This window comes from Diabrotica virgifera, chromosome 6 (assembly GCF_917563875.1).
Source record: "Diabrotica virgifera virgifera chromosome 6, PGI_DIABVI_V3a".
NCBI classification, from domain to species: Eukaryota; Metazoa; Arthropoda; class Insecta; order Coleoptera; family Chrysomelidae; genus Diabrotica; species Diabrotica virgifera.
In genome coordinates, this window is record NC_065448.1 from 30,280,348 (window position 1) to 30,305,286 (window position 24,939).

The 24,939-nt window shown below is 33.2% G+C and overlaps 1 protein-coding gene across 1 annotated transcript in view; it reads right to left on the minus strand.

Moving 5' to 3' along the window:
- Window positions 1-24,939, minus strand: part of LOC126886848 (5'-3' exoribonuclease 2 homolog) — a 97,391-nt gene that overhangs the window by 36,888 nt on the left and 35,564 nt on the right. The window contains exons 8-12 of the mRNA XM_050653945.1: window positions 24,009-24,177; window positions 23,857-23,946; window positions 20,372-20,703; window positions 14,208-14,426; window positions 8,774-8,898 (exon numbers count right to left, since the gene is read on the minus strand). Coding sequence (XP_050509902.1) covers window positions 8,774-8,898; window positions 14,208-14,426; window positions 20,372-20,703; window positions 23,857-23,946; window positions 24,009-24,177 — 935 coding nt within the window. The remainder of the gene's footprint in view (window positions 1-8,773; window positions 8,899-14,207; window positions 14,427-20,371; window positions 20,704-23,856; window positions 23,947-24,008; window positions 24,178-24,939) is intronic.

Genomic DNA, 24,939 nt, shown 5'->3' on the forward strand with positions numbered 1-24,939 from the left:
CTAATGTTGATTGTGCTACTGCGTCTACGTCATCGGCAAAAGCGAGTATGATTTTTGCTCCCCGAGCAGTTATATCTGGTTTGATTTTGTTATATATTTTCCGCATGAGATATTCTAAGGCCAGGTTAAACAACAATGGGGACAAGGGATCTCCCTGTCTCAGTCCAGAATTTACGCAGAAAGCGTTTGATATATTTCCCCCTATTCTAACTTGTGCAAAGGAGTTACTTACACACATTTGTGTTACCGCAGCTAGTTTCTTGGGTACGCCGAGCTCGATCATTGCCTTCCATAATGTTGCACGATTAATTGAATCATAAGCCTGTTTGAAGTCTATAAAGATCTGATGCACGTCCTGATTATATTCCCAATACTTTTCAAGCATTTGTCTTATTGTAAATATTTGATCAATAGTCGATCTGCCAGGCCTGAAGCCACACTGGTAGTCACCAACTATTTCTTCAGCGTATGGTACTAATCTTTTTAATAATATCGAAGTCAATATTTTATATATAGTGTTGATTAGTGAGATTCCTCTGTAATTCATGCATGATTCCTTTTTTCCTTTCTTGTGTATGGGTACGATAATCCTACCACACCATTCTTTCGGCATTATTTCTTGTTGCCAGGCCTTTTCTATTAATTGATGGATTTTACTTATGAGTTCATGACCGCCTGTTTTAATTAGCTCGGCATCAATATTGTCCAGACCAGGGAATTTATCGTTTTTATGGTACGCGTAATTTCTTCCATACTTGGTGGGGGTATTTCTAATTCGGCCGTTTGATACTCATGTTCTCCGTTGTCTCCACCATTTTCATTGTTTTCATCAGTGAAATTTTAGATATTCAGGAGCTCTTCAAAATATTCTCTATTATTTTGTTTTCGGCAGCCAGCATTTCTCCATTTTTATTTCTTACGAAGTTGGATGTCCTTATATATGAGCCTCTCTTATGTTGTCTTACCTCTCTGTTTTTACTTTGATTGCGTCTGTGCTCTCCTTCTACTTTTTCAATTTGTTGTTGCAGATATTGTCTCTTTTTTTGTCTAAGTGTTCTTCTAGCTGCGGCTCTCTCTCTCTGTGGAATCTTTACGTTTTTCTTCTGATGGGTTCGACAGATAATCAATTCTTCTTTTGTTTGTTTCTTTGAGTGTTCTTTCACATTCCTCGTTGAACCATTTTTTCTTTTTTGTTTTTTTCGTTCTTCCGATAGATTTCTCTGCTGCTTCTGTAATAGTTATTTTTATGGAGTCCCATCGCTGATCTACATCTTCACTTTCATTTTCATTTATTTCCAAAACCTGAAACCTATTTCTTAATCGGCGGGCTGAAAAGTTCGTAGGCTGACACATAGATGGCTCTACTGGTATTAAATCCATATGATTTTTAGTCAGCCCTATCCTTCAAAAGATGCTTTTATAAATTTGACAGCTGTCGAACTATTTTTTTTTCTTGGGTTTGTATGACTGCGGACCTTAGGGTCCATTCGCCCATCTAACCGAGTTTGCTCATTTTTACATTAATCTCAACTACTCTATGTTTATTTTACTTCCCTATGTATACATTACAATATCATCATATCATTATTATTATTATTATTATTATTATTTTACATTCACATTTTTTACTTTTAGTTTTCATTATATTTTTCATCTTTTTATTCAATTATATTTTTTTTTTTTTGCTTTTTTTGTTTTTTGTTCTTTTTTTTTTCCATTACGGTAAGACTAAAACCCGATTCATCCTCGCGGAGGTTATTCGTCTTCTTAATGGTTTCTGTTTTTTTTTATTACATTGTTTTTACATTTCTTTTACAATATTTATCTAATTCTAAATACAGATAGTTAACCATAGCTACTCATATTTCCAGTTTGATATTTTTAATATGTTCACATAATAAAATGACCAGTTGTGGATTATTACTTTGATTTAACGACGTTCTACACCTTCGTTGCGGGGTACGCCTCTCAGAGGAAGGGAGGAAACTTATATGCAAGCGAAACAGTATTTTCGAAGCAGTATTTTCACTTTTATTTAATAATGGTACGGTAAACAATCCTAATTTTTTAATATGTTATTCCTTACAAAAAAACCTTTAATTTAAGCACAAATAATTAAAAATCGTAAATTTGGGTCAAAAGTTATTAACTTTTTAAGAGCGAAACATGATTTCGAAACAGTATTTTCACTTTTATTTAATAATGGTACGGTAAACAATCCTCATTTTTTAATATGTTATTCCTTACAAAAAAACCTTTAATTTAAGCACAAATAATTAAGAATCGTAAATTTGGGTCAAAAGTTAGTAACTTTTTAAGAGCGAAACAGTATTTTCCAAACAGTATTTTCACTTTTATTTAATAATGGTACGGTAAACAATTCTCATTTTTTAATATGCTATTCCTTACAAAAAAACCATTAATTTAAGCACAAAAAATTAAAAATCGTAAATTTGGGTCAAAAGTTATTAACTTTTTAAGAATTCCCATAAGAGCCCATGTTAAAACTTAACTTTGAACCTTAATAGTAATTAAACGGCACGGTAAAACAATTTTTTAAAAATCAAGTCTTAGTTTTTTGAAGTAAACTATAACATACTAAAATTTCATGCAAATCCTTAATTCTTTGCCGAAGGTGTAGAACGTCGTTAATAAGAATTTTAAATTAATTGGATGTATGACATCCTTTAACTTCTAAATTTTGTCCAAAAAGATTTTCACTTGAGCTTGTATTAGAGAGCAATTTAATATTTGATGCTCTGCGTCTCCTATTTCTCTACAATTGCAATATGGATCGGTTTTTAAACGAATTTTAAATAGAAATTTGGGAACCGGTACGTGATTAAACCTCAAACGACAAATTTTTCTTATTGCATTTTTGGAAAGATTCCCCTTTATAAACCATGGTTTTTTGGGAATCGTTTCTTGAATTTCTTTGTAATGTTTGCCTTTTTGATTGTTTTTATTATCTTCTTCCCATTTTGATTTCCAAACGTTGTTAATAACTTTTTTTATTTCATTTGTTGTACATTTGTATTTTGTTCCTTCTCCTTCGTGTATTGCCCTTTTAGCTAAGACATCAACTGTTTCATTGCCCAGTATTCCACAATGGCTTTTGACCCATATTAGATGTATTGTTTTGAAATCTTTATTTAATTCTTCAACTTTTTGTAATATTTCTAAGATGACATAATTTATTTTAGATATAGATTGAAGGTGCTTAATTTTTTGCAAAGCACTTTTACTGTCAGAGAAAATATAAATTTTCTTGTTTGGAAGATGTTGGCAGTATTTTAGGGCTTCTAATATGCCTATTAATTCAGCTGAGTATATGCTACTATTTGCGTTTAATTTAAACATCTTACTCTCATTTGTTTGAGGATCGTATTTTAAGCATTTTAGCATTTTAAGTGAAGCCACTTATGTTAGTTTAAAAAAATTGGATAAAAAGGAATTTCGTACCTTAACATTTGATTGCTTTTTGGCGAAAATAAATACTGTTGAAGACAAATCTTGGCTTGATAAACAATATTCGAACTCTGCACAAGAAAAATCAACCGTTGAGGAATGGTTTGCTAAATTTAAACGAGGCGAAATGAGCACCGAGGACGATGCATGCAGTGGACGCCCCAAAGAGGCTGTTACCGATGAAAACATCAAAAAAGTCCACAAAATAATTTTGGATGACCATAAAGTGATTGTTCGAGAAAGCTGAGACTGTAAAGATATGGTAGGAACGTGTTGGATATAATATGCATGAATATTTGGTTATGCGAAAGCTCTGTGCAAAGTGGGTGCCGCGAGAGCTCACAATCGATCAAAAACAACAACGAATTGTTGTTTCTGAGAAGTATTTGAAGCTATTCAATCGTAATAAAACCGAATTTTTGCGTCGATATATTACAATGGATGACACATGGCTTCATCATTTCACACCGGAGTCTAATAGACAGTCTGCCGGGTCGACGGCACGTGATGAACCGACTCCAAAGCGTGGAAAGACGCAACAGTCGGCTGGCAAGGTTATGGCATCAGTATTTTGGGATGAGCATGGTATAATATTCATTAAGGTGGTACGACACAATGTTAAAATTTATATAATTTTTAGGTACAGTTACCGTCACTATTTCAAAACCAATTTTCAACTTGTGGGTATGTACGTCAACTGTAAACTTTCTAGTTTAATAGTATCTAGTTAAAATTTCCAAAGAAAGCAGTAATTTTTTTATAACTGTACTTAAAGGAACCCATGTCATAACTTACTTGGTATCCTGCCCTAAAAATTGGATTTATGTAATAATTTTTGAACTTCGGTACAAAATAACTACCATAAATGATTAACTATGCAATAAGCTTTATTTTAAGCAAACGTTCATTATTCATACTGCCATAATTTTTAAATTAACTGTACCTAAAGATGAAAATTATACTTAAAAGCTGCAATCTAGGGATTTTGTTGATACAACCGTAACAAGTTGGCATTGTTCTAGTGATAAATTAGTTCGGCTATCACTTAATAGGTGAGAAACTGAGTTCACGTGTCATTTAGTAGATGGCAGCAGTGATGTACTAAATGGCGACAGATGCGCGTTTGCCGAATGTTAAAAAATCTGCAAAACATTGAAAACGAGTTTTGTAACCATGGAAATACGAATCACGTGGTTTTGTTTAGAAAAGTGGCCCCTCCCCCTGCCAGTAAACATTTTGGACTTTGTTTGAGTTTCAATCATGATTGTAACCCCTATGTGGCTCACTGGTAAAAACGCCTACCTTTGGACCTAAAGGTCGTGAGTTCGAATCTCACCTTGGTGGAGAATTTTTCATTTATTAAAAATTAATAAATGAAAATATTTTCTCTCCTTGTGGGATCGATACTCACCGGAGGGACCGCAGACGTTCGGATACAATTAGCGTTTCTTTGCAAAAACAATGACTTCGACTTTGCTAAGTAACAAGACATTTACCCAACACACACACTACACATTACACTCATATACCTTGGAACAGTCGTCAACTCGAAATGGGATCAAACAACCGAAATACGATCTAGAATAGAAAAGGCCAGAGCAACATTTAACAACATGAGAAATATATTCATCAAATTCGACATATCTATCCTACTAAAAATACGGCTGCTAAAATGATATCTTTCCGGTCTTGTTGTATGGAGCAGAGGCCTGGACAATAACGGAAACATTAATACAAAATCTAGAGGATTTCGAAATGTGGGTGTACCGACCTATCCTCAAAATATCCTGGACGACTCACACTACCAACGTAGTGGTATTGCGCCGAGGGGAAAACAAAAATAAGAAATCTCTTTCACACTTAAGAAACGGAAACCTGAATACATCGATCAAATTATGAGACATGACAAATATCGTATACTGCCACTGACAATACAGAATAAAATAGAGAGCAAACGTGGACCCAGAAGAAGAAGACACTCCATGGCTTCAAAACTTACGCCAATGGTTTGGACTAACGTGCCAATGTCCGCAACGGACGAGACACATGAAGAAGAAGAAGAATAATTTAAAATGAGGTATTCTTCGTCTCACTCTGCTTATTCGTTCCGGATGTTGGCGATCAGCATGGCTATCCTAACTTTGCTTGCTGCTATTCGGAATAGTCTGTTTGTCGATGTATTGAACCAGTTTCTCAGATTATGAAGCCAATATATTCTTCTTCTCCCTGGTCCTCTCTTCCCAATACCTTGCCCTGAAGAAAGAGTAGCGGCAATCTCTGTTCATTCCTCATAACATGGCCAAGATATTCTACTTTGCGCTCTTTGATAATATTGTGTGTTAATAATCTCGCATTTCTTGCCCATTGCCCATTCTACGTAAGACCTCAACATTAGGCACACGACCCATCCACGAAATTCTTAAAATGCGACTGTAATACCACATCTCGAATGCCTTGAGTTTTCTTAAAGAAGCTTCGGAAAGAGTCCAAGCTTCTGCTCCGTATAATAATCTAGAAAATACATAGGATCTGATAATAGAAATTTTGTTACCAAGTGGTAAACGAGATTTCTGAAACGAGACATCATTATGAACGCTGATCTCGCTTTTCCTATGCGTTGTTTTATTTCACTAGAGTGGTCCCATTGACTGTTTATGTAGGTATAAAAGGTATGTGTAGCTGCATGTCCACTCTGTCAATTGGTTGTTGGTTAACCAAAAGCCGTGTATGTAATATATTTCGCTCTTACTGACTACCATTACTTTCTTTTTTTCGTATTGAAATTAAGTTCATGTTCACTGCTTATATCTTATATGCGCGACATTATTATTTGCAAATCATCTAGGCTATCTGCAAAAACTACTGCGTCGTCGGCATATCTAATGTTGTTTATATCTATCATCTAATCCAGTTTCATCCAAGATAATTTATGAGTATGAGCTTATCATGTTGTACTCTATCAAATGCCTTTTTGTAGTCGATAAAACAAATATATAGGTACGTCACAGTTGACATATCTGCACCTCTGCATAAGCACTTGGACAGTCAATAGAGCCTCTCGGGTGCCTAAGGGCAAGGCATTGCGGAATCCAATCTTTGTCCGTGATACTTGTTCTTCGCATTTTTTATATATTCTGCTGTATATTACTTTTAAAAATGTTTTAAGTAAGTGGTTCATTAGGCTAATTATTATTCTGCCTCGCATGTTGAAATGAGAAATTAAATGAAAATGTGAAATTTTCCGAGGAAAAAACTTCCCCTGTTGAAAAAACATTCAATATGAAAAAAGTTATTGTAGTGACGCTGTTTTTCAATTGACTTACGTATTTTACATTTATTAAAAATACTAATTTTATACTCGATCTTCATTCTGAGAATTAGCATAATTATTTTTTGGTCATTTAGATAGGCACTTACTTGTATTTCAAATAATTGCAAATTTCTTTAGTTTGAAATAAATCCTTTTGAGCAGGTAAAGAATTACGAATTGCCGTCTAATACAATATTAAATAATAAACTATTTCCAAATGAATGAACGTTTAACGTTGTATCTATTAATGAGAATTTACCCTAGGCAGGTAAAGAAAAGATTAACAACTGTCGTCAGTAAATACAAAGTACGATTAAGATCGAGATGTGCCGAGCTTAAGTTGCAATACATGGCATCAATGCGGTGTCGTTCAGAGAACTAAATTTAATTATAAAATATATGTACGTGCTGCCATCTATTCAAAGAACTGTTAAACGTTAGTTTAAAAATTTGCCACCTATTTTGTCCATAGCGTACTAATACCCCCTTAAGTATCTTGAAAAGGAAAAAAGCATTAACAGCGACTATTTAAGTTGCGCTATTGGGGCGTTTGAACGAAGAAATCGTGTAAAAATGCGAAGTAAATTTGAAGTAAAATAAAGTGCTGTTTCATCAAGATATCGCACCGTGTAACAAATTAATGAAAATGATGGCAAAATTTCAAGAATTGGGATTCGAATTGCCTCCGCAGCCACCATATTCACCAGATATGGCTCCCGGCGACTACTACCTGTTAGCTGACCTCAATAGAATGCTCGCTGAAAAGAAATTTAGCACCAATGAAGAGTTAATCGCCGAAACTGAGGCTTATTTTGAGGCTAAAGACAAATTGTATAAAAATGGTATTGAAAAGTTGTATGACCGCCATAATCGTTTTAGAGCCCTCGAAGGAAACTATTTTGAATAATAAAATCAAATTTTATATAAAAAAAATTCTTTCTATGTTAGCCTACGAACTTTTCAGCCCGCCTGTTAATTCTACTTGGTACTGTCTTTGATTATTTTCTTCTTTCAGCTTCGCCACATTCCATGTTTCGATCTTTGTGTGTATCTATTGTTTGTGTTGAAATTCTTGTTCTGAGCTTGCCCTTTACGAGAAAATGGTCTGTGTCGCTATCTGGCCCTCTCATAGTTCTTACGCTTATTATGCTGCTAGAATGTCTCCCATCAATCAATACGTGATCTATTTGATTATTTGTTCTTCCATCGTTTGATCTCCATGTTGCCTTGTGGATCTTTTTTTCTAGCGAACTGGGTGCTTTTGATGGCCAAGCACCCAGTTCGCTAGAAAATAGATCCACAAGGCAACATGGAGATCAAACGATGGAAGAACAAATAATCAAATAGATCACGTATTGATTGATACGTATGATACGTATTGAACTTTGTATGCTTTTAAACCAAGATCCTTACGTAAAATACGCCAAATTGTTGCATTACAACAAGCCAAACTTTCGGGAACGGCGACGAATCGATTCTTCATTATTTTTGCGTACACCATCCGCTACCGTCGATATATTTTCTTCAGTACGTGCTGAATGTGGTCTCTTAGGTCACGTGTTATCCAATAATGAAAACTGGGTTTCAAATTTACTGGTGGTATAGCGAATTATGCGATCGGTATGCCGAATTATGTGGACCATAAGTTGCTCTAAGCGCATGAAACACGTTCCTCATAGAACGCCTATTTTCGTAATACAGCTGAATAATTTCTAGACGCTGTGCCGGACTAAGTCTTTTCAGGATGAAATGTCAAACAATACTGAATAAAAACGCAACGTCAGGTAATCCGACTCATGCACGGTCTTCCATCAATTACCTACTAAAAAAAGTACCTCTAAATGAATCACCCTTTATATGTATAATAGGTGATACCCACGGCACAAATTTTACAAAGTGTAATCCAATGGGTGCATTACGATGATGATTACATTTATAATTCTCTACAAAAAACTACAAAGAGTTACAAGAAAAGGAAGTTGATTCAGTACATACCATTGTAAGAATTCCTGTTGTCCAAATTCTTTGGTGGAGGAACATTACCATACTGGCCCCTGGAATATCCACCTCGAGGTACGTGATGTGAGAGTGTTCTATGTCCGGAAACGTCCAATGTTGCCCTTAAAATAAAAGAAACAAATCATTATACGTTGCCGAGCAAAATTTCAGATTACAATAAAAAATTAGAAATAGAAGCATAAACATAATTATATATCACGGAAAGTGATTGAGTCGAAGAAAGCTGGGCAAGAATTAAGTCTAATATTTTAGCCTCAGCCAAGGAAGTTCTTGGTGAAAGAAACATTAATAAAAATAAATCGCTCTGTACAGAAGTGAAGAAAAAATGTAAAGCTCAGAAAAAAGCTTACCTAAAATACATGTCAACCAAGGCACAAAAGGCATACGATAATTATAAGACAATAAGAAACGAAACACATTCACTCATAAGAAGAATAAAAAATGATCACTGGGAACGTTTTTCGAAAGAAATGGAACATGATTTTTATGGTCTCCAAAAGGAAATGTGGCGCTTTATAAGAGGTCAAAGAACGGAGGTAAAGGAACTAATAGCACCAAAACACATAGAAAAGGATACATGGATTGACTAACTAAAAAAGCTCTATGCAGAAGAAGAACAAATGACGGTAGAACCGAAAACGCCAGAAATTACCACAAACGAAAAAGTCCATATATGTACACAGGAAGTTCGAAAAACACTTGAAAAGCTGAAGAACAGAAAGTCTGCAGGTAAAGACGGAACACCAAACAAATTACTGAAATATTGTGGAGCAGCAATAACAGAACAATTAACAACATTAATTAACAAAATTATAAAACACAATAAAATACCGGAAGAATGGAGAACGAGCGAACTAATTTTACTATTCAAAAAAGGAGATAAAAGACAGCCAGAAAACTATAGAGTTATCAACTTGTTAAATACTACTCTAAAAATTACAACTAGAATTCTACAAGAACTAATTAATCAGAGGATAAGTTAGCAGATGAACACGAAATTCTCGTACTGGAAGATCGTGTACAGATGCAATATTCTTCATAAAGCAAATTACTGAGAAATCACTAGAGTATAATAATAGACCAGTATTTCTATCTCTGATTTACTTAAAGAAAGCATTTGACAGAGTAGGACTCAAAGATGTAATGTATCTTCGGTATAATAGAGAAGTTCCCCTAGATTGGAAGTCAGAATAGATGGACCACTTACTCAGGGGGACTCATTTAGTCCTATGCTTCAATTTAACCATGGATGAAATCATCAAAAGCATCAACAAAGAAAGGGGATACAGAATGGGAAACCAAGAAGTAAAAGTAAGTAAGTAAGTAAGGTATGCCTTATTGTCATAAAATTTTACCAATTTGTGGACAAAGCTTATACAAAATAAAAAATACAATAAAAAACAAAAAATAATAAAAAACTACAAACAAAACAAAAACAGAAACAGACACCAAGTAAATGGCGTGAGTTATACTACTTAATATAATTTTACAGTTATTAAGTACACATTAAAAAATTAAACATTTTGCAAACAATATGTACACAACGTCAGAGCAAAAAGAAGGCGAACAAGGAAAAGGGAAAGGGAAAGTAAATCAAAAGTTCTATGCCGCTGCAGATATGTACAAAAGTACTCGAAAGTAATAATCCTGCAAGTCAATTTGCTGAATTCAAATCGTTTATAAAAAAAGTCATTCACTGTATAAAAAGCTCTCTCTAGCAAATAAGCTTTCAATGCCTTGCGAAAAGCGGGAAATGCTGTAATATATTTGATGTTAGATGGCAGGTGATTGTGCATTTTTCTCGAATTGTATAGTATAGAGCACTTAACCAGCTCAGACCGTGGGGTTGGCAGATAAAGATTATGCTCCACGTTTCTAAGGGGATAGTTGTGAGTGGGTCTCTCTGGACCTTCTGATGCATGTTTGCGGATTAAACAAACGGATTCAAAAACAAACAAAGAAGGAAGAGTTAATATTTTAAATTTTTTAAAGAATTCTTGGCAATGAACTCTGCTATTGAGTCTCAGGGAGTAACGAAGAGCTCTCTTTTGTAGTTTAAAAATACGCCCAAATTGAGTCGCACAACACGTACCCCAGAATGGAAGGGCGTACCGAAGATGAGACTCAAAAAGGGCATAATAAACGGTCCTAGATGTTGACAAATTCATTTCCGTAGCAACTGATCTTAGCGCAAAACAAGCAGAACTTAATTTTTTGTGTAAGGCAACAATGTGCAAGTTCCATTTTAGAGACTTATCCACAATAAGCCCTAAGAACTTCACCGATTCAACTACCTCTACTCTAGACTGTTGTTATTAAGTACTAAAGGTTGCATCATACTGTTGTAAGGTAGGACTTTGGTTTTAGAAACGTTAAACAACAGGAGATTCGAATCGCACCACGATTTAATGGTGACTAGGTCTGTAGCTATGGTATTGCGAAGATCCATAATATCCGTGTTACTCCAAGTAATACTAGTATCATCTGCAAAGAGACATATTTTACCTTTAATGTTCAGACTAGAGATATTATTTATGTATATCAGAAACAATATAGGGCCTAGAACTGAACCCTGAGGTACCCCACATTCTAATGGCATGCAAGAAGACGTCTTCGTGTCAACCCTTACAAACTGACTTCTTTTATTAAGATATAATTTAAGCCATTTAAGAGCCTTTCCCCTAAATCCATAGTGCTGTAATTTGTCAGTCAAGATGTTATGGTTTACACAATCGAATGCTTTAGAGAAATCACAGAAAATTGTTGCTGTAGAGTGATGGTTGTTTAGACTGGAGTAAACATGATCGAAAAGGAAGAACATAGCATCATTCGTGCATTTGTCACTCAGGAATCCAAATTGATGTGGAGTAAGCAATTTGTATTTCAACAGAAAAATACTCTATTACTCAGACGACGCAATATTGATAGCCCAAAATGAAGATAGTTTGCAAATATGCAATATGACAATTTCTCAGAAAACTAAAACAATGGTAATCAGTAAAGAACCAATCAGATGTAAAATAGAAATTGATGGCATCAGTATTGAACAAGTAATGGAAATAAAATACCTTGGAATTACATTGTCCAGCTATGGAGACCTGGAAAAAGAAGTAAGAAATCAAGTATAGAAAACAAATAGACTGGCAGGATGCCTTAAGAGCATACAGTAGCGCGTCATCAATATAACTTCGGGAGATAGTATCATACCTTTTTTCATAAGGTCTGCGAAACTTTGGCAACAGTGGTAAGCTTTGACATTATCTAATTCAATATTTTGACAATTGTCTCATCAATTGACTCATAGGCGCGCTAAATGGAAGTAATAGAAAACAATTTTATTATTAGTAAATATTTATAAAAATAAACCAAAATGGATGAAAATTTTAAGTTAACATAGGTATTTGCACAAAATAATAATAAAACAATAATAAATACATAGTCATTTCGTTGTGAAGCGAAACAAGAGCCGTCTTATTTTATTTAGTTCATAGAGCGTCAAATGCACTCTAACTAGTTTCATCCCCTTTTTTTAAATAAATTTTTCCCATTTTTTAAAGATAATATTTTTAGAATAAAAAATCTTCCTAAAACGGTATATACTCGCATTAGAATTCGAAATATTTTTACGTAAAATATACTTACCTACATACAGGGCACAGGGTGTAACAAAAATGCAGGTCATAAATTAAATCACGACATATTCTGGGGCTAAAACTAGTTCGATTGCACCTAACTTACCTTAGTACAAATGTGCACATAAAAAAAGTTACAGCCCTTTGAAGTTATAAAATGAAAATCGATTTTTTCCAATATATCGAAAACAATTACAGATTTTTTATTGAAAATGGATATGTGGCATTCTTGTGGCAGGAATATCTTAAGAAAAATTAAAGTGAAATTTGTGCACCCCATAAAAAATTTATGGGGTTTTGTTCCCTTAAACCCCCCCCCCAAACTTTTGTGTACGTTCCAATTAAATTATTATTGTGGTACCGTTAGTTAAACACAATGTTTTTAAAACTTTTTTGCCTCCTAGTATTTTTTCGATGAGCCATTTTTTATCGATATACGGCTTCTTTTTTAATATGTTTACATAAAAATTTTACGGGGGTTTTGTTTCTTTAAACCCCCCAAATGTTTGTGTGCGTTTCAATTAAACTATTATTGCAGTACCATTAGTTAAAAAGAGTGTTTTTAAACCTTTTTTGTCTCTTAGTATTTTTTCGATAAGGCACATTTTATTGAGATGTGGCTTCTTTTTAATATGGTTCAAAATATACCTAAAAATGTAAATTTTCATATTATTACCAGTTCTCGATAATCGTACTTAACCATATACAAAATATGTGGTGGATTTGACAAATATTCAAAATATCTCGATAAAAACTGGCTTTTCGAAAAAGTACTAAGAGGCAAAAAAGTTTTAGAAACATTGTGTTTAACTGATGGTACCACAATAATAATTTAATTGGAACGTGCACAAAAGTTTGGGGGGGTTTAAGGGAACGAAACCCCCATAAAATTGTTATGGGGTGCACAAATTTTACTATAATTTATTTTTAAGATGTTCCTGCTATAAGAATGCCACACGTCCATTTTCAATAAAAAATCTCTAATAGTTTTCGATATATTGGAAAAAATCCACTTTCATTTTGTAACTTTAAAGGGCTCTAACTTTTTTTATGTGCACATTTGTACAAAGGTAAGTTAGGTTCAATCGCACTATTTTTGGTCCCAAAATATGTGGTTTAATTGATGACCTGTATTTTTGTTACACCCTGTATAACTAAAACTCACAATTAACAATAATCTATTTTTTCAAATAGGCCAACAACTTAGTTCTATTACACAAAAATATAATAAATTAACTATAAATAAACACTACTTTCCTATGAAACAACAGTAACGAATTCTTAAAATGATACACTACTGTACTGAACAGATATCGATAAAAATAACAGAACAGATAAGAGAAAATCTGACGCAGGTTTGTCAAAATGTCAGTGACAATTTCTCTATGTTGCCTAATTAGTTATTAGTTATAATATGTTCGATTTCTTGTAAGAAATAAAAAATTTTAGTAGGTCCAAAATGACACAAAATATGTATCAGAAGCAAGACCCGATACAGCCACAACACAAAGACTACTGAATACGGCTGAGATGAGAGTACTGAGAAGAATTACAGAAAATACGCTGAGAGATTGAAAGAGGAGTGAAGACATTAGAAGAAAATGTAACGTGCAGTGTATACACGAATGGAGACTTCGTGACGACGGAGTGACAACCTTCCATAGAGGTATCAATCCGTCATTGAACAAGCAGAATTGCTTATAAAGAGGAAAAAGAAGAATAATAAAAAGTTAAACTAATCGATCGTACCAAGCCATACGAAATCATAAAATACTAACCTTGTGTTGGATCTGGCCATTCCAATTTGTGGTCTCCAATTCCTATTGTCTTCTCTACTAAGATCGCCTGGTTTCAAAACTGTAGGAGGATCTTTGGCTCCTTCGAGTCTTTTAGCAGGAAATATAAATCCTTTGTTATATTTTGGATCCCGGTATCTTACAGTACATACTTTGTTTTCAGTGATCGGTTCTAAATCAGATACAGGAGAATTCAAGCCCCTGAAAAATAAAAAAAATCACAATCATACAAATTCAGCTAATAAATCTAATCTGATAAAATGCTAGGAAGACACGTCAAGCGGAAACGCAATTTGTCCGGAACAACAACTCCTAGCGACACATATGAAAGAAATCTGAACTACCAACTGACATTTTACGTGAATTTAACCATTTTTAGTTAAAAAAATATAGATTAGATATATGTTTTGTTCAATAAAATAATGAGGTATAATAACTTCTGGGTAATTTTATTATTTACATATTTATCATTTACATATATAATTAAACAAATTACATAGGTACGTTTTATTAAAATAATTCAATACATTATTATGTTTGCTCCTAACTCCACCTGCTAACGTTGTTTACTTTTGACAGAACCGTCAAAGTCAAATTAAATGTTAAATTATTAATAAAATATAAATATCGTTTTATAGTATAATATACCGGGTGTCCACTTATATTTTCCCCCATTTTAACTGCCTATAACTTCTAAACGGCTCAAGATACAAATATGCGGTTTTCACTGAAATGTTTTATTTTAGTAAAAGTTTTGTCTGAATGGATGGAATTTTTTATATCGCTTTCAAATACGAAATAAAAAATGGCGGATTTTTGAAAAGAACTTTGTTGACTTTTTTTTAATGGAACACCCAGTATATTCTTTTGTAAATTGAAAGAAAGGTCATTCACCTATCTAGCGATATAAAGTTTTTCAAAATCGGTTGTCAAATCACTGAGTAATTAATTTTTAAAATGAGAGGTGCAACGTGGATATCACATACCTAAATAACATAACTAAGCAAGTTCTGTGATTTCCACATTGCATCTCTCATTTTAAAAATTAATTGCTCAATCATTTGACAACCGATTTTAAAAAAATTTATATCGCTGGATAGATAAATGACCGTTTTTTCAAGACACAAAAAAATATACTGGGTGTTTTAATAAAAACAGTCAACAACGTTTTTTTTTCAAAAATCCGCCATTTTTTAAAAAGCGATATAAAAATGGTCATTTACCTAAAAACTTGAAAAAACGGTCATTTATCTATCCAGCGATATAAAATTTTTTAAAATCGGTTGTCAAATGATTGAGCAATTAATTTTTAAAATGAGAGATTCAATGTGGAAATCACATAACTTGCTTAGTTATGTTATTTAGGTATGTGATATCCACGTTGCACCCCTCATTTTAAAAATTAATTACTCAGTGATTTGACAAGCGATTTTGAAAAACTTTATATCGCTGGATAGGTGAATGATCTTTCTTTCAATTTACAAAAAAATATACTGGGTGTTCCATTAAAAAAAAGTCACCAAAGTTTTTTTCAAAAATCCGCCATTTTTTATTTCGTACTTGAAAGCGATATAAAAAATTCAATGCATTCAGACAAAACTCTTACTAAAATAAAACATTTCAGCGAAAACCGCATATTTCTATCTTGAACCGTTTAGAAGTTATAGGCAGTTAAAATGGGGGAAAATATAAGTGGACACCCGGTACTATAGGCATTGTTTATATAGGGAGATAGTTGGTCAGCCCAATAGATAAATATGTTTGATTCAAATTGAGGCAGTCACCAGATGTCCCCACAATTTCTGTCAGGGTCGCAACGTCAAAATGCATAGACACCAAGTTGGATACGATCCTATTCATAACACCCCAACTCGCATACATATTAAAAAAAATAAAAGAGTATATTTAGAAATTGAATTAATGATGTCATGCTATTATACATTATATATAGGTATATAATAGCATGGCATCATTAATTCAATTTCTAAATATATTCTTCCATATATATTTATTTTTCTTAATATGTATGCCAGTTGTGGTGTTATGAATAGGATCGTATCCAACTTGCTGTCTATGCATTTTGACGTCGCGACCCTGACAGAAATTGTGGGGACATCTGGTGACTGTCTCAATTTGAATCAAACAAATTTTCCTATTGAGCTGACCAACTATCCCTATACAGGTCCAGCGAGCTTTAAAGGGAGCATAGCCAATACATGTATTTCTGCTCTAGGCGGTTGGCCAACAAAAGATTTCAAATAATTATTATATTATACAAGTCCAATACTTCAGTCGACTGCTGGATTCTGAACTAAGCTACGCAAATGCAAAAGCCCGTGTACATTTACTATTTCAGTCTGTTTTAAATCAGCCGAACGAGTCTAGAGGTGGGCTAAATTACGATACAGTGATATTTTATTCATTGTGATTTTTGTCTGTAATTTGTAATTGAATCGGTCATTGCGAAAACAATACATGTTACAATGTGTAAATTTTTCAGGAAACGTAAAAATATTTTCATTAATAGTTGGATATTCCGAGATAATACTATATTTTATATAAGTATTATGGGTTATAAATGAATCTTTCTGAAAGGCAAAAAAAGTTTAAGTGTTTATATATTTAAATGTAAATTTAATGGCGTTGAAAAGCGTCGTCATTTTACCCAAAATATTGACTTAGATTGTTTTCGTAATGACCGATTCAATAATTGTGATTTAACAGAGCAACGAAATATTCGTATGTTAAACTCCTAATAAAAAGTGTTACCACTATGGACCATCGTAAAATTCTACACGTGTTATTATTTTGTTTAGGTCACTATTATAAAATTGGGTTTGCTATTAGAACGCATACCATGCCACTAGTGCCAAACAAAAATAGAAAAATTTAGTAGTTTATGGAACGTTTTTATAGAAGTGGATGATAATTATGCATCATGCAATATTTGTAAGATAAAGATGTCTTATAAAACTTAGAGAACGTAGAAAACAAAATTTTAATACATTATTGTTTCCTATAATGCACAAAATGTTAAAGGTGGTACACAAAATGATATGAAAATGAATGATTTTGGATGCTTTGCACACACAATAAATAAACTTTATTGTGAACGATGGCTTAAAGGATAAGGAAATCAGCCACAATTTAACTTAAAAAATGATTTTATTGACGTGTCGACTTTCACCTCAGATGTTGTTATCAAAAGTGATATGAGAAAATCATTAAAAATTTAACCAAAATAAAAAATACCACAAGCCACTTTAAAAAGAGTTATACAAGCCACTGCTAAACTTTTAGATTTTCGAGAAATCTAGGAAATGGGCATCCTTTCAAATTACTGCAAGATGTTTCCACAAGTTGTAATTCGACATTTTATATGTTGGAAAGATTTATTCAGCTAGAAGAAATTGTTAAGGCTATTATAAGCATAACAAATATGTACGTAAACACTACTTCAAACATGTATGAGTGGAATTTTATTAAACAGTCGATAAACTGTCGATTTCAACTTTTCTTGGCAAAATAAGGGTTCGACTAATTCCTTTTAAGGATCCAACAAATGCGGAAATAGCATAGAAAATAGAATCGCTCTTATTGCAGAAAAACTTGGAATGGAACAAAAAGATAAAGGATTTACGACTCAAATTTTAATAGAACATGAGAAAACATCTGCAGATCCGGATGATATTATGGGATCGCAGGATCAGCCACGAGGCACTACGACAAGCAGGGCAATAATAGAAATGCAAAGATTTAGGGAATGCGATCGGTTACCGCGAAATGAAGATTCGTTAAAATGGTGGAGAGAAAATAAATATATTTTTCCTTATCATGCACAAGTAGCTCAAGAACGCCTTAGTGTCATTGGAACATCAGTGCCTTGCGAACGGTTATTTTCCAAAGCTGGTCTAATTATTTCTGATTGAAGAACTCGAGTTAATTACAAAAAGGTTAAAAGGTTGCTATTCTAAAATTTTAATTTAAAAGTAACAAATAGTAACTAATAAGTATTTGTAGCAAATACTGGTATTTAAAGTTTACTTTGTATTTAGTTTTTAAGAGGGTAGACGCAAAATTTCGGGCCAATGCTTTTTAAATGCATTAATTTCTTTCGAATCCTAAGAAAACTAATAAGTATTTTTGAAAAATTTAAACGCAGAATAAAAGATTACATAATTACCGAGTGCTGAAAGTCCCTGAAAACTTCTATAAAGCGTATTTTAATAAATTACAGGGGTGAAAAGAAGAGAAAATTGAGTGTGATTTTTAATTTGAAATCTTTTGTGATTTTTAATTTTGAAATCGTTTATATCGATAATTTCCACCTCTACTAGTTTCGTCTCTTTTTATTTCACAATCTACATATTTTGTTTTCATCTTTTGTGTTATTTTGCCGGTTATTAGCGCGCTCATCACTGTATTACGTATATTACTGTATGGTTCCATGACATCTCGTAACTGTCGCGTTCGTAACCGGACAAATGGTAACGGACAATTCGTAACAGCGACAGTTCGTAACGGCGACACTTCGTAACGGCGACTGTTCGTCCAAATTGAATTATTTTGTTTATTTTTGTTGCCACTAAGTGGAAACTAACTGTTATTACAGTTGTCATAAATGAAATTATGTTTATCAATTTAACGAATCAGTATCAGGAGAAACATTTTTAAAGATTTGATATTTCGTGTTTCAGAATATAATAAAAATATTTAAAACAAGTATTAAAGTATTAACAGCCATCCCTCTTATAAACTATAATCATTGATTGAATACCCCAACACTATAACCAATCACATGGTTTATTATACTAACAGGTAATTATAATCTTTCCTTTACAAAATGTTTACTTAGAAAGTTGGGAATGTCTAAAGACGGATATCGGTCAGTGCCTATTTTACTTCAAATCAGGCCCGAGGCACTACACAATAAATTTTCGGGCCCCTTAATATAATTTAATAATAACTTTTTTAAATGTACATATTAATTATTTAATAGGAATATAGTTGCACATAGTACAGTTGTTTATGAATATAACTCTTATTGTTAACATTTATCATTTTTTGCTGTTCGTAAAATGAAAGAATTTTGAAAATTTATTTTGTTATGGCAATAAATTTCTTTTTGTGATCTTTCCGGGCCCCATTAAAAGGCCTCACGGGCCTAGTGGTAAAATAGGCCCTGTTATCGGCTTAAAGATTTCACGGATTACTTCATTATTCCTTTGTCTAGCTACATGAAAATTTAAGGAACAATAAGAGGGATAAACTTTTAAAAATATTGTTAAAAGTCTGTATGTGTACATATTTAAATATTTGTTAGTGTTTAAAGACTTAATATATTCTGAAACACGAAATATAAAATGTGTTAAACATGTTTATCCCGGTATTGGTCGCGTTCACCAGATGCAAACGTTGGCAATCAGTTTGCGCTTGACAGCAAACATGTTTGGAAAGCGATCGCCATTTTTGCAAGCATAAAATATTTATGTTGAACTTTGCAAACGTGTTGACTGTTTAAAAAATATGGCGGGAATTTAAATTGTATATATTATAGAATATATTTATAATGGTTTTTATAATGTATATATTATAGAATATAAAATAATGGCTACTGAAGAAATTCAGCTGCGTTATTATCTATTAAATCCATTTTCTTTTTTCTTTTGATAAAAAAAAATAATTTTAAAAACTTATTTATTGAGAAAATGCAACCAACCGTTTAGCTCGCTCGCTGTCAACAAGTTTAAGAATCAAACGCAAACAGTTGTGAACGTGTTTGCATCTGGTGAACGCAGTCATTGATTCGTTAAATTGATAAACATAATTTCAATTATAACTGCAATAATAGTTAGTTTCCACGTTAACAAAAATACACAGAATAATTCTATTTTGACGTGACGAATTGTCCGTTACGAATTTGTATAGTTACGAACTGTCGCCGTTACGAGTTGTCCGTTACCACATATCCGGTGACGAATTGTCGCGTTACGAGATGTCTGGTCACGTACTGTATACCGCAAGGTTACTGCAGGCGTCTCGATTTTTCAAGTCACGCTAAAAAGGATTTTGGGCCCGTGCAAAAACACCATACCGTGCTATAGGAAATATTCGCTTCAATATCACACAATAAAATAAAAACTTACCCTCCAACGACAACATTTATCTCTGATATTAGAATAGTTCCTCTCATACCATCAAAAGAAACAGCACACTCAGCATCATTGTCCACTTTCTGATTGTACAAACCCGACATTGTATCAAACGCCTTATTTTTGGGGTTTACATATAATTTATCGTCTCCTCTAATATTTCTCTTGATCTCGGCTGGAGATAACTTTAGGTAATAGGGCTCTAATGCCTTGAAGAGCCTTGTCTCTTCTACAAACGGGAGTAAAGCCACACCTTGCCAGGCGAACTTCTTACCATTCAAGTCAATTTTGAAATCTTCTGGGTAAAAATCGATGATCGGGGAATCCTGGAAATTAAAAATTATTATTAACAAAAAAGTGTTTACAAGAATATTTTTAATTTTATGAGTAGCGAATTTCTTCTTCTAAGGGGCCTTCTCCATTACTGAAGGTTGGCTATAACTACAGGAAATTGCTCTCTATCTTGAGCTATTCTTAGTATCGAATGTGTGTCCATGCCTGTCCAGTCTCTTACGTTCTTCAGCCAGGAGCATTTTCATCTTCCTGGACCTCTTCTTTCTTCCCCTTTCCCTTCCATTATGAGCCAAGTGGCAGTAAGTGACTTGCTGTTGCGTTTAGTAAATTTCAATATCCGACTTATCATCGACTTATTTCGTATGCTTTAAATGATGACGCACGGGTAAAGATTCCCGGACTCAACTGTACTTATATCTGTCTACCTGTTCAAGTTGCTTGCCGTCTACTTATATTTCATGTTTTCCTTTTTGTCTTCCAATTATCATTGTTTTTGATTTTTCTTTGTTTATTTTCATGTTTCTGATTTTTAGCTCTTCATAAAATATGTTTATATTTTCTTTTAATTGTTTTTCTGACTCCCCAATGATCACCAGGTCGTCTACGTAGCATAGTTCTGTTATTTGTATCATTCTCAACTTCCAATATCCTACATTATATTTTCTCCATTTGTGTTTGCATTTCTTTATTACGTCATCTAGTACTAGGTTAAAGAGTAGTGGGCTCAGGACACAACCCTGTTTTAATCCAATGTTGCTGTCGAATACTTTTGATTTTTCATTTCTTGTCCTTACATAGCTTTTCGTTTTTTCGTATAAACTCTGGATGCATCCTATTAGATCTTGTTCAATTTTTCTCTTCTCTAGTATTTTCCAAATATCTTCTCGTTTAATTCTGTCGAAAGCTTTTTCCATATCTATGAAACTTACATGTATTTCTTTTCTGTTTTAAGAGCTTTTTCAATTATTTGTCTTATTATGAAAATCTGATCGTTCGTCCCTCTTTCTTTTCTGAAACCACTCTGGCTCTCCTCAAAGGTGTTTTCTAGTTTTTCTCTTAGCCGGTTTTCTAGTATACTAGCATAAAGTTTTCCTACTGTGCTTCCAAGTGTTATTCCTCTATAGTTTGAGCATTCTTTGCTATCTCCTTTTTTATACAATGGTGTAATAATTCCTATCTGCCAGTCTAGTGGTACTTTCTTTTCATTTTTAGCTTGGTTCTTGATGTATAGTAATTCTTGTTGTCTTTCTTCATTCATGTATTTGACCATTTCTGCAGTTATATCGTCATGTCACAGTGCTTTTCCCATCTTGATTTTGTTGACTGCATTTGTTAATTCTTTTTGTGTTATATTTCCTATCTGTTCCTGTTGCTCTTGTGGGGTGTGTTGATTTTTGTTTTGTTCTATCTTATCTCCTTCTACTTGTTCCACTTCCAAGAGTTCTTCAAAGTATTCTCTCCACCTCTCCATAATATCATTCTCTTCTGTAAGTATGGTTCCATTCTTATCCCTCACGTTTTTCAATGTATTTGGTTTTGGTTTTCTCATGCTCTTAAGTGTTCAAGAACAATTTCTGGTTTTCACCGAATGCTTCTGTTAATTTATTTCCAAATTCTACCCACGTTCTGTCTTTGTTATTTTTAACCATCTGTTTAACTTCTGTTATTTTTTCTTTGTACTTGTCATAGCTTTCTTGCTTTCTGTCTGTTAAGTATTTTTTCCACATTTGTTTCTTTTCTTGTACTATTTTTTCTAAGTCTTTTGTCCACCATACCGTGCGTTTTTTGGGATTATTACTTATTTTTGTTACTCCACAACTCTCTTTTGCAGCTACTAATAGAGATAGATAGATAGATAGATAGATTTATTTAACTACTTTACAAAAAAAAATTGTTTGTAGCAAGTCAAAATTACAAAGTCAAAATAAGGAATATAAAAATTACAAGGTATATAAAATCACAAGGTATATAAAACAGAAATATAAAACACAACTTATAAATATGTATCACAAACAAGAATATAGATTAACAAAAAATATTTTGTGTCACGGTAAGCATTTCAGTAGATGTTCTGCAATGAGTCATATATTCTTCCGAGCAATAAAAGCAATGTTTCAACAGATACCTTTTTATTACTTTTTTGAAACTGTTACAGCTTAGCTGTTTAATATCTTTTGGTAAAATATTGTAGTAGTTATAATTAAGACAATTTTTATCTGAAAGACGCAATCTAGAGCGATTTGTTCGTAAATAGTGAGAGTATCGCGTATTGTGAACGTGAACATCAGACTGCTTTGTTAAATGGGACCTTTTTCTGTGAATTTCAGTCAGAACTTGATATATCAACAGAGTAGGTAGCGGCATAATTTTTAATTTGATGAAGAGAGGTCGGCAATGTTCCAGATAACTAACCCCTGCTAAAATCCGGATAGCTTTCTTTTGCATCCTGAAAATTTGAAGAGCATTTGTTGAATTGCCCCATAAGATTAATCCATAGCTTAGGTGTGAGTGAAATAAAGAAAAATATGTCACCTTCAATGTCTCAAAGTTGACAACCCTTGCTAGTTGACGAATAAGAAACAATGAACAATAGAGTATGTTTATAATCTTTCCATCTTTCTTCTATATTTTGGTATTTATTTTCTCTTTTCCTATGTTCCTCTAGGCATTTCTGGTATCTCTTCTAATATATTACAATTCTATGCAATTTGTGAGTTTTCGCTTGGCTTTCTTTGCACGAAAATGGAAGGCGCAGACTTGGGTGTTAGAGGGATTGGGTCTCAGGGAATTCTGCAGGTAGTACGATGTCATTGTTTTAAGGCAGTTTCGAATTTCTCCTCCACTTCTTCGAAACTATTTCTTTGAGCACATATTGCGAGATCGTCAGCATAGAGGAACTGCTTGCTTTAAGTCGGCGTAGGTTGGCCGTTTGTATATATATTGAAGAGCACTGGTGCTAAAACATTTCCCTGTAGAAGGCCGTTCTTTTGAACTCTTCTCCTACTTACTCTGCCGTCCAGCATAACGAAAAAACGTGTTTTGCAGTAAGGAATATACGACCTTACCCAGATGGTGGTGATTGAGAGTGTCATATAATTTGCGGAGCAATGTTTTGTGCCTTACTGTGTCATAGGCTGCTGTCAAATCTGTATTGGAAGACCCTATAATTAAATACGAATACTTACCGGATCCGACATCAATTCGGCCCATGGTCCAGGTACATGCTTGCAACTGGCAGCTGGGAAAACACCCATAAGTTGTTCCAGTGGGTTAAACTATAAAAGATATTAAGTACTGTAAATAAGAAGTTTCTATTGGGACAACAAATGTATATTACCGGTTTTGTATCAGTTTCGAATTCAGTACTTAATCCTGCTATATTACAAAAATCAGATGCAAACGGCGCGTAATGGTACGGAAAGTACCATTTCCATGAAGCACAGCCTTGGTAATAGTATCGAAGCACCCAGCATAATCCTCGAACATAATGTAATGCTACGGAATACCTGAAAATGTCTTAATTGGATAAAACTGTTCGGCATGAAAAAAAATTACTGATTTTTAAACGCTTTTATTTAGTTCAATAGTTTGCGTCAAATCTTTAGACGTTAATTTGACTGCCTTTTCTCCAATGCAAATTAATGAAAATTTGTAGACATATGCATTCGCGGGAACAATACACGAATAGTCAATAAATTTTTTTTATGTTTATTAATTGTTTAAATAAAAAAATAACGATTTTAATGGAAAATGCTTAAATTCTCTTGTTTTTACAATGTAAAAACTTGAAACTTTTACGGATGGTAGCTAATGATATAACCTATACATAATTTCACTTTTTACGTTAATTGTATACGTTATGCTTCATAAAATAAACAATAAATTAACTATTTATATGGGAAATAAGCCACAATTAAATTGAAAAAAAAAATTTTTATTAACGTTTCGACGCCCAAATCCGGTGTCGTTGTCAAAATACAAAATAAACAAAAATGTTGTTGCTAAGTAAAATATTCTTCTAATAATTTATTTAATCTGACTCATTTATATTGGCAATTCAGACATATTATACATTTTAAAGTATAAGACTTTAAAATGATATTGCCAATATTTATGAGTTGCGTTTTTGGGACGACTTTACTGAAAGATAGTTCATTCGATTACATGAAATCAACCCCAACTCAAGAATATCCGTCACAAAAAAATCATAGCAATATCATTTTAAAGTCTTCTACTTTACAACAACATTTTTGTTTATTTTAGTAGTA